We start from the raw sequence: 11,199 nt of genomic DNA on the forward strand, positions 1-11,199 counted from the left end.
AACGGGAAGTAGCATGTTGTGTAAGACTCAGTGTTCCAAGGCTGGCACCGAAGACAGTGGATACGGCGACGACTTGACGCAAGCGCACTGTGTTGCGGAAGGTAGCTTGGAAATAGATGACCATATAAACCATCCATGTGCATTTTCGTCTCTCAAGATAACCTGCAATCCGACTTAAGACAAGATAATGGCTACTGCAGCTGTGATTCTTCGCTAGATGTGCAGAAGAGCTGTACTGAGGTCACTAGCATTGATGACGAAGCGATGGCTAAGTATGCCCGGAAAGGGCTCCTTATTGAAGACGCGTGTCTAATTGTACATGCAGAGATGACGAGGATGACTCAGTCAACAAGCTCATTTCAGACGCCCAAGAAATAATTGAACTTAAAAAGCCTTATTTATCAGAGTTACCTCAACCACCAGACATCTACAGTGAGTTGTTCGAGGGAATACTGGAAGAGGTGAATAAGTACGTGGAGAATTTCTCGGAATTGTCCGACCGTCAGGGCACGATGAAGACATTGCCGAAAGTAAGCATGACAGATATAATATCTTGTCAACAGGAAACAGTTGTTTGAATTATGAACGAATCGAGAAGAGGCTACTGAATAAGAGCGGGAGCGCTGGGAATAGACTCGGCGCCAGGCTATCAGGTCAAATTACTGATTTAGAGAAAAAGAGAGTATTCCAGAACATTACTCTCATAAGACATTTAAGAGCTAACTGCAAGCCACACCATAATTAGCTACCCCCGTGCTAAAACGTTGTTTTGGTTAATGTTACAGTGGATTCCGTCAGAAGATGCATTCCATTGTTTATCTGTTAAAGTGCATTTGTTGCCAGTTCAGTAGAAAGAGGAGGATTTTTTGTCGTCATTGCCTACTTAACGTAGTAATTCAGGCAGAGCGACCTCTGTGGAAAATGTGGCGTAATGTTATTGGAAAAAAGCCTTAATCAGAAAAAAAAAATGAATCGGAAGAAAGCTTGCAAAAGAATTCCAGTGTACGCTGGTGGCAGAGCTACTGATCTTTCCACTGTAAACATTTACCAGGAAGCCTTAGTGGATCGAAGATGTCATTTAATTGCCGCAGGAGGGAATAATCAAAGGATAAATACCTTCTGTAAACGAGAATCCAATTGGTATAAGTTTCAATCACCTTGTGACAACTGTTACCCCACCCCCCTTTCCCTCACCGGCACCTGTTTGCTTTATGCTACAAAATGGTATTTCAAAATGTAATCAGCTCTTAGAATAGCTCGGATATAATTCCCTAGTATCAGAAGATATTTTTTTGCCTTACTCAACTAATTTAAGAGGTTGAATTTCCTATTTATAGAATGCTTGCATAACAGGGCTGATACGTCCCCCTCTTGTCACTAACCTCGTTCCAGGATCTCTATTGTTGATTAATGAAAGTGTTAGGAGAAAGGGCCTGAAATCGAGGTTACCCTGAAACGGAAACTCCAGGAGAGGCCCAAAATTGAGGCTATGACAGGTCACTTTTTTCTGTTGTTTTAAAGATAGACGCAATTACATGCATAATGAAAGCAAAGCCTGTGCAGGTTCCCTCAGAATGTTGTCGCCATTTTGAGTGTGCCTAAATAAACACCTTTTTTTTCTCATTTCGTAACATTATTTTTACAAGTATCTGTCACAATCCGACACCTGTCAATTAGAGAGCGCGCAAAAAAAAAAAAACGTAGGAACATTTGAAAACCAACAGAACTAGTTTGGCAAGGACTGTCACGACAATATTTTCTTCAAAATCAGTCAATGATCTAACGGAAAGTATCATTCACTCTCATCGACCATTCATTCATGTACGAAGATTTACCTCTGTTCATTCAGCAAACGGCGAGGAAAGTAATTGTAAGTAAATTCAATTTTTTTATTTTGAAGTTGTGAGAGTTTGCTCGTTTGTTTGCTGTTATGGCGTGTTTAACTCTGGTCTTTTCTTCACAAAAGCTAAATTCGAACGGCACACTCCAACGAGACACAAGGGAATTTAATGCCGCCTTTTCTCAAAAAATTCCTTCAATTTCTGTTGTGCAATTTATGGTACAAATGTCCAAATTGAACGGAATTGGAAAGACTCACCGGGAGCGTATATTTGTTGTAGAACTTAAATTAAAACTTCGCTCGCTATTTCACTATGAATAAATTGCTCGAGAAAATTCAGATATTAAATGAATGAAAATTCCATCGTTCAGTTTAACTGTAACCAAATACCTCACGTTTCAACTTTCTGGGTACTTTTTGTGAACGATTAAAATTAATTGCAGACGGTTTTTAGGCCGCTTGTCAACCAACGTAATGACAATATTGTTTATACAAATTCATTCTGAAACCGATATTTTTCTGTCAACCAAAGTGATTTGATAGAGAGAAAAGAGAGGATTCATAAGTTATTTATCGGCTTGAGGTAGTGACCGACTTGTTTGCTTTAAAATACTGCCCAGCCGGAAAACGAGGTATATTTATGAAAAATGACAACGAAAGTTAGGATGCACCCGGCGATTCACGAAAGCGTTACCGTGGCCCGTGGGCAGAGATAGGAAAATACTGACCGGGTAAAGAACCAATCAGATTGCAAGATTCGTTACCGTGTCCTCTAAAAAAACAATAAAATACATTACTAGCCGGCCAAACTCGATTGAGCTCAAAATTGGTAACTATTTATCTGGCCACCTCGGCACTCTTTTCAGTTATTACAATGGTTCATTGCTATGATTGCATCATGCACTAGGACAGGCACACCTTTGATTATCAAATTACAATGCAAACAAATTCCTGATTGAATGGACAGATGAATGTTAGAGAACATGTCCGTCCTTCACATTCAGTGTATCTGCATGTGCTATCGGTTGCCAATAATAAATGATTGCAGTTGAGTTTTTTGAAAAATCATATATTTTGCATCAAATTTTCAGTCTTTTAAGACATGAAGAGTCTCGTGTGACGAAGCACTACTATCAAAATGAAAACACGAGATGGAATCCATTTTTGGGTTTAATGGCATAATCAGTTAATATCCTTCGAAATTTTTCTTAGATATGTCAAGACAATTTAAAATTCCTCTCGTAACCCGCAAAACTTCCCTAAAACCACTGATCATCATTAAAACATCAAAATGGAAAGATGAATCAAGGAAAAACGAGAATTTTTTAGAATGAAGAGGATCGACCTGACTGTAAAGGACTAACTTAGCGTAAGGTTACTTCCCACCTTCGCAGGTGTCCTTCGGCAAAAGATTCGTACGCGCGCTAGTTTCACTAAAACCCTAGAAAACCATATACCAGAAGAAAGCTTAATAACTGCAGTTTATGAATGAAACATAATTCATGCGGCTTTTCGTTTAAGGAAGTGTTGTCAGGAGCAAGTAGGGCGTGAAACAACCGAAGGTTCTTCTATTGAATTTATTGTGTATCCGATGCCGCAACACGAGCAAAATGGCTGCACAGTCTTATTCACAAGGCATCTGAGTAGCTAAAAATATGCGATGCGTGTTGCGTAAATGGACGCCACGGCCACGGAACAAATATTTCAAAATTTTCCGAGACACTTTCGTTTTTCGTTATTCCCGGAATGTTTTGGCGAAATTTGAGGAAAATCAGTCACATCTGTATGCCCTATAAATTCACTTGACGTGTTTATATTCCTTCCAAAATCAAATCCGAGATTTTAGCTGACAAAGGTTCGCAAACAACTCGCGCCACGCCAGGAAAATATCTCGCAAACCTTTAGGACAACGGGACCTCCTGGTTTCAATGACAATGGATCAAGATTTCCCAGGAAAAGTTACCCATTGCTGACATGTTTTTCTTTATCTCGATCGCTCAATGGAGCGTTGAGGCGGATGACACAATAATCATCAAAGTTGCTGAAGGCAAAGGAAAAACCTGCGGCGAAAAAATTGGAAAAACCGGAAAATGTTCTAAGGAGAGAAACAACGAATCGACGTACAGCTTTCAAAATTACGATTCGAGGCGATTGTTAATGTTTTTGTTTCAAGGCTGGTACTTGCACAAAGAAAAAGAAACCTCGTTTTTAACATCATGTATGGCCAAATTTGGTTTGACGGCGACTTCTTTGTTCGAAATCTGGACGCCAGCGTGGAGCTCCGCCAGTACCGGTCGCTTTAACAAAGGATCTTTTTTCTTTTCTTGACAGAATGTTACTCTTTCTTTCTTCTTTGGGCCGGTTTTTGGTTTTTTTTTTATTATTATTATTTATTTTGTTTTTTTTTTATCATAGACTTTCTTCCGCGTTTGATTTTTCTATGAGCAAAGATTTTTCCATAAACAAAGAGTTTCCACGGGTGAATTTTGTAAAATGCGCGATGTAAACAAAATATGGAAATAACATGAAAATCGAGCCCCGACATGAGCGGTTGCCGTGAAAATTACCCCAGGGGATTCGCCCAGGTTCGAGATCATGACACCTTCCTGATTTATTAACTTTTATTTCAAAATAAGTTTTTCTAAATAACTCGGATGCTTTTAAAGATTTCAGAAATTTTTTTATGGAAACGTTAGGTCAAAGGTTTGAATTTAGTTTTGTTAAGTAAAAGAAAAATCAAATATTCTCGGCCTATGAAAGTGAGAAGTAACCTTAAGTTTTGCGTGACAGTATTGGATTGTATGAAAATTCTTCTAGCCAATTAACGTAAAGGAGTTGACACACCTCCAAAACGCTCTTTCAGCAAAATCATTTTTGAATACATATAAATAGCGTGTCGTCTAACAATGCGGTCTTTTGTTATCCAGGCTAATATTTTCAATTGCTATGGCGCAGTTCAAACTCCTGTTTTCATGGTTGATGATTTTGCAAACGACAAAGCTTTGATCGAGAAGGGACTTTACAGTTACAACAACACTTAAAAACTCGATCGAAACCTTTGAAAGAAGGTGAGTAACGAGAACTAGCTTAAACTTGTGAATTGCTGCAGGGAAAATTATCCCTTGTGCTAAATTTTCGACCGACACCTGACTGAAACTAATATTTAGACCACCTGCTTTTGTGTAGAAAAACTCAGTTCCTTTTTCGTGACGTGCTTTTTTCGACCCTCATGTTGCATTACGTAACTCCTCTCTACGATTTGAATTACATAACTCTTTTTGATCGTACTTGGATGACAGGGTAAAATTTCCGCACAGCCCCATACTACATTATGCATTCAGTTCTTGGAGAGAGAAAACAACGACAAAAACAATACATTGCCATTGGGAAAACAGATTTGTTTTACAATTGTATGTGGCTCTGCCAAGAGTCATAAGTATGGCGATATCGAGTTCAAGCATCTTTTATTTGAGTTTTGCAACCGTTTGTTCCGCCGAACATACTGGAGACAAGGCAATCTAACGCAATCTTTCGCAACTATGGCCAAATTTCCAGCCCGTTGTTGCATAAGTTCACGGGTTATTTTTAAGAAGATAAGAAAGGCTGTCTAATAAATAATCTTTTTTAAAAAGTCAGATACAATTTGACAACATAACATCATTTCGGTATCAAATCACTGATTGATATAAAATTCCTATTTCTGGCGAAGAGATCCTAATGTTTCTGTTACATTCATGAGTGCGATACCTCAAAATATGTACAAACTCTACTCCATCTACGGAATTATTCGCCAAAGACAACGAAGTTATTATCAACAGAACAAAAAAACTGACCAGTGGGGGTAAAGTGTGAACAATCACCAAGAATTGTTTTGTTCATATTCAAGTTATATTATTCTTGGTGAGTTCAATTCATTTCCTTGGTATGTATTGTTATAAAGAATAATTATGACTCATAAAACTTGTCTGTTAGAGACTGTATATCAGCTCTAAGTTCCAAAAGAAATTCAGACGTTTAGAAAGTTGTGTTCTTTAGACGACGACGTAGTCTTTTTTTCCTTGGTGTCGTCCATAACAACAAATTTTGATAGAGCTGAATATTAAAGTTTACTTATTCACTTCAGTACTGTAAACAGCGTTTACGTGAGCTATCGCTCTAGTGAATTTTCCGGTTCGATAACGACGCCATTTGATTTGATAATAGGATCCGTCGGAAACTTTCGAGGAACTGTCAGGCACAATTACACTGTAAGGGCCTGTGCAAATGTGTGTGGTTCAGTTAGAGAGACGAATTGGGCCTTTGTTATGTTCACAAGAGGTAAATTTTATCGCCAAGGCCGGCAACTTGAAAGACCGATTCATACCTAAAATTTCCTGCTTGTGGTTGTCGCGCGAATGCAGATAAATCGGTATTTAGATATTCTCGGTATTTATATGATTCGGAAATGTTCTCGTCAGAATGTAAGTTTCTGTTAAATTTATTTTGAACATTGCAATGCAATTTTATCTGGACTGAAAGCCTCTCTCAAGAAAAATGTTGTTTACTCAGTATCTTCCAAGGTTAATTTTGTGCAGAGGCGTCTCGCCAGATCTTTAAAAACTTTTGTACTATTTCGCCCCCATAATCGCGCTTATTTCATCACCTTTAACTTATTTAGAGAGAACATCTTAGAGTTTGATTTAGGAAAATTTGCTTGCACTAACATAATCGCTTAATCCCACACCTGAAGAAAGACATGTTACCAAGAAAACGCCTGGTCTAGGAATCGTAAACCCTGTTCAACTGGCCCGAGACCAAAAAGATAAATTCCACTTCAGGCTAAATTTGTGGGTTAGTTGCAAGCCACCAAACTCTTAATACAATACTTTCACGCTTTGTGTAATCAGTTTTGTATGCTTAACCCAGCTTTTGAACAATTCAGAGTAGCTGAGTGATTGGAACAATAATTTCAGTCGTCTAAATTTATCTTGAATGATGCGTACGTCTGATTCGTTTATTACTTCTTGTTGGTTTGTTTTGGTTTGAATGGGATGATTCTTACCAAATCACAAATCTGACAAATTCATCTAACCAATCAATCGTTTTACAAATACGTCATTGTATTTCGTATATAATGCTATTTTCTGATGTTTCAATTATTTAAAGCAGGTCATTGTTATTTGTTATTTGTTAGTGAATACTCCGAAACCAAATATATTCGCACGTAATTAAGAAAAGTTTGCTTCATACTCGTGGCTTCGTGAGAAATTTCGAGACTTTTATATGATTCAAACCCCTTTTCTCGTTTAAAATGCTAGTTTTACATTCAGATCGTTGGTAAGCCGAAGTACAATTACGGACCTCAGAAACAAAGAAATCATCTCTGGTTATCAGGTACGATACAAAAGAGTTTTAAATAATTTTCATTTTGAAGGAGTTTACCTTCAAGCCTTCTGCGAGGAGGAAATGATTGCTAAGGGAAAATATAGAGCAATACCGATGGTATCCAATTCTCCTACGGTCCATATGAAGCCGACTGTCGCTTTGCGATTCTGCATTCCAGAATTTTTAAAATCTAACCCAGCACCAGCGAAGAATGGTATTGTTTAGAAATCCTCGGAAAGGAAACTTGTTTTAAGTTACGTAGTGTATATCGTGCAGGACGAAAGATCGCCATCCCCATCAAAGTGGTGTAGAATTATTCTCTCGCAAAGGACATAGAAGGCACTGATTTTATATCTTAACTATTATATCTTTCAAAGTTAACTGAGTTTTTTTCTTTCCTAAAGATTAAAATAGTTCAGTATTTTCGCTGCGGTTGATGGACCCGATATCCAGCAGTCAAAGGATGACAATAATTCCAACAAAATCGAAAATATTTTCGCTGATGGAAGTTTCGTTTCACACTGACATGTCTTCGTGTTGGGTTGTAATTCACGATAAAGGAATGAAGCTACTGTAAATTGGTAGACAGTTACAGCTCAAGTGATGTGCCCATATCACAGCTGTTTGGACTCTTAAGTTTGTAACGGCCTGATTACATGGTAATAACAATAACCAACTTTGGTTGGTGAGAGTAAAACGTAGGAGTGTAGATGTTGAGCTTGAGGCCCTGCATGGCTGTATGACTGCAAGGATGTGGATAAAAAGCCTAATTTTGTCTACGAGATATTAACCATCAACCCTACATCAGTATCCATATTCTCCGTGCTGTTCTCTGTATATTTCCTAAGCTGCTAACAAAGAGAATTTTTTGAACAATAAAGAGCTCATCCAGTCGGTAATCGTTTTTTTATGCTCGTGCTCTGAATGTTTGATTCAGGGGTGATATTGTAAGGAGGAATTAGATGCTAAATACTCTCATGGGTTAAAGGCTTAATACTGTTGAATTCAGATAATAGAATTAAGATATAACATAATTCGATGGTTTGAGCTTCGGGCACGTAAGAAAAATTCAAAAATTAGTCTCAGCTGACTCACTAAACGCGACTGATTACGTCTCGTTAACCAGGCTAGAAATTGTTTTTTCCATCAACGCGATGTCGCTTGAAATGTTGCGATTTATTGACCTCGATGACCGTGGTAATACTTCCCATATGGAGAGACAGAAATTCGTCTTGCGACCACAGACCAGTTTGGTAATCAAACTGTATCATTTCACACTAAAAGCAAGCTTTTCGGTAAATCTGACCTACATACATCCTTGGATATAAACTTAATTATCTTTCTTTGAGCTTGGTAATTTATTTTCGGTCTTCTTCAGCATCCAGGCGGAAGGGAGATCATTCTAGAACACGCAGGTGAGTTGGTAGAAAATCAAAGCAAACAGCTGCTTAAGCTGCAATTTACTGCGGAAATTAAGATGTGTTAAGTTCATAGTTTGCCTTTTCAAGCCGGAAATTTTCACCATTTAGCAAGTACGGCAAAATATCTTTGAAATCTTTGAAGTTTACATGATGTAAAACCGGGATAAAAACGATCTTTAGAAAGTGGTTATTTTGTGGATAGCATATCAGTGAGGCTCAAAAAGCCAACAAAACTTTATTCGATAGTTGTAAATTCGTTCTTTGCTTGTTCAGATTAGTCTGACTCAAGACAGTTGTTATATTACACCGCATAGAAGTGAATTGAATTATCGCCAGCCTTTGCCTGTTCATTCCAGGTATGGATGCTACAACTGTATTCCAAGACATAGGCCACTCGTTTGAAGCTCTAAAGATTCTCTCTAAATATCAAATTGGAGAACTAAGAGAGGTTAGTATGTAGTTTGAAGTCAAATTTTTCGGTTAGACACCTAACGGCATGCTGATTAATTAGCGCCTGGCTGCGGGTCGAGGGGTCCTGGTGGTCAGTGATCAGAGACAACGATCAGTAATTGGATGTTCTCTAGACCGAAAGGATTTACTTCGATTAGTGTTCACCATTAAAAATCCCTATTTCTTTGTCCTCTTCTGACACTTATAGGTATTTGGACTCCTTAGCAGCTGCAAGAACTGAATCTCGCTCACCGAATCTTACCAAGAAACCTAACGTATTGCAACCGGTGTTCTTGCTATAGTTTCGATCGTCTCAAAAGCGAAAATGGGTGCGAAACCAAAAGAGTGCCCTCTTGGCTTAGTGTCTAGGGCTAAGCATCCGTCCTGTTTTTGTTATAGTGTCGCTAATTAGTATTGTATTATGAAAACTATAATCTTCTTGTTTCTTTCAGAAAGACAAAATCTACAGTTCCAAGCCTAGACTATGACGATCAAAGGTAACGTACATTAAGTTTTATCAAGACTAAGTTATTTCGCTCACTGTAATTCAATGAAAAGTTGATTTTCCAAATCATTCATCGCAAATCTTTAGTCACTAAATTTTATGCATCATCAAAAATAATGCTTAAAAGAAAACGTTCTACGTTGCGTTGAGTTCGTCATTGATTGACGTGACCTGAGGGTTGTTCGGTTGTCTTAAGTTGTCTGGCTTGGTACATCTGTGCACAAACTAAGCCAGCTATTGCTGTAACTTTACTATGCTTAAAAGCAAAATGTTAAGTCAAGAAACTGCTGGTGAAAACTTCATTGCTGTTAAACGTTTTCTTACCAGATGTCCTCCTTGGTTTCGTCAATTAGGAAAGGATACAAAATCTAGTATGCGGATATTTGGTTTTCTGTCAACCAATGGCTGAAGAAAAAGGCACCACACAATTTTAAGTTGTCGCTATTCAAGAAGCACGAAAAAGAACTGCAGGAATGAAAAACAAAGACTAATAAGTCTTCTTGGTAGCCTTCGTTCAACATGAAGGAAACGTAGTATCGCTTCCGGGAATGCAAGGTCGTCCCTGGGCGCTAAAATTATCATATCTTAGTCAACCGTGCTTAAGCACTTTGTGGGTGAAAAAGAAAACAAAATCGGAGAGCTCTACAGCAAATGTAATCTAAAACGCTTCTGTTCGGTTTGAAATAATAAGTCTTTTCTGATTGGCCAGCCAAAAAGAAAAGAACTTAATTCTGTCCTTTATTATCGTTATTTTTTTTACTTTCCGTCGGATCAGAGGACTACTTGCTTATTCTTTTGCCGTTTTTGGTTTTGTCCTATTACACTTGTCAAGTTAATTAGTATTTTGGAGTTACATGTAGGTAGCTTTGGCCACTTGTGTTACATGTATAATTATAGGCCGTCCATCAGACAATTGTAATCCAATTTTCTTCAAGTTGATTTCAAAACTAAAATTGAAATTGTCTCACCTTGTGGATTCACCTCGACATAAAGCCGATTACGAGTGCTACATCTTCGATTCGTAGATCAAGTGTAGTACAATGCTTGTGAGTTTCCCTTGTTTCTTTTCTGATAATCAGCAGGTGCATTAGCAGCAAAAACAAGGCGGAAACTCACATCACCCACGCTTGAGCTATTAATCGAGACTATTGGATATACATAGCTAGCCTTGGCCGACGTTCATAAGATTTGATTTGTCACTGATCAAAGAAAATATCCCTCAAAAGTTAAAATAAAGCCTTTCAAGTTGGGATTTCTACATTTTCAAAGCTCCTCAAGAGTAGAATTTTTCACTTTACAACCGATAACTTTTAAAAAAAATTAACCTTCTAGGACTGCACCTGGCTACTGATATAGCACAAAAACCTACCGCATCCCACATATGTCATGAGTACCCTGTTCCACAAGAGAAAGATTATTCAAGACTAAAGCGACTAATTGAAATTCAACCATAATTAACTGGCCATAAACAATGGTATTCACAATAATTATAATAATAGTAATAATAACAATAATATTAGTAAAGATGATTTATAGGGGCAAGCTCAAGAATCTCACCGTTCTCGGTCTATCCTCTAGGCTCCAATGATGATTTAACTATGCTTATTTCAATCTTGCCA

At 37.9% G+C, this 11,199-nt stretch overlaps 1 protein-coding gene across 1 annotated transcript; it reads left to right on the plus strand.

Annotated features, from left to right (window-relative positions):
- Positions 1-3,901: 3,901 nt before the first annotated feature.
- Positions 3,902-10,823, plus strand: LOC113670194 (cytochrome b5). The gene is made up of 9 exons (XM_089199480.1): positions 3,902-4,836; positions 4,880-4,908; positions 7,138-7,213; positions 7,609-7,636; positions 8,053-8,099; positions 8,583-8,619; positions 8,982-9,073; positions 9,528-9,572; positions 9,908-10,823. Exons 1-8 carry the CDS (start codon positions 4,747-4,749, stop codon positions 9,561-9,563), a joined length of 435 nt encoding a protein of 144 aa, XP_089055606.1. The 5' UTR covers positions 3,902-4,746; the 3' UTR covers positions 9,564-9,572; positions 9,908-10,823.
- The last annotated feature ends 376 nt before the right edge of the window (positions 10,824-11,199 follow it).

Source organism: Pocillopora damicornis, chromosome 3 (assembly GCF_964200805.1).
Source record: "Pocillopora damicornis chromosome 3, jaPocDami1.2, whole genome shotgun sequence".
Lineage (NCBI taxonomy): Eukaryota > Metazoa > Cnidaria > Anthozoa > Scleractinia > Pocilloporidae > Pocillopora > Pocillopora damicornis.

Excerpts from the sequence above, each read along its gene's own strand:
- LOC113670194 (XM_089199480.1), top strand. The coding sequence starts at position 4,747 with ATGCGGTCTTTTGTTATCCAGGCTAATATTTTCAATTGCTATGGCGCA. Across the intron at positions 7,637-8,052 it reads AGTTCAGTATTTTCGCTGCG|CTGCTAACAAAGAGAATTTT; the intron begins GTTGATGGACCC and ends ATATTTCCTAAG. Across the intron at positions 9,074-9,527 it reads AAATTGGAGAACTAAGAGAG|AAAGACAAAATCTACAGTTC; the intron begins GTTAGTATGTAG and ends TGTTTCTTTCAG.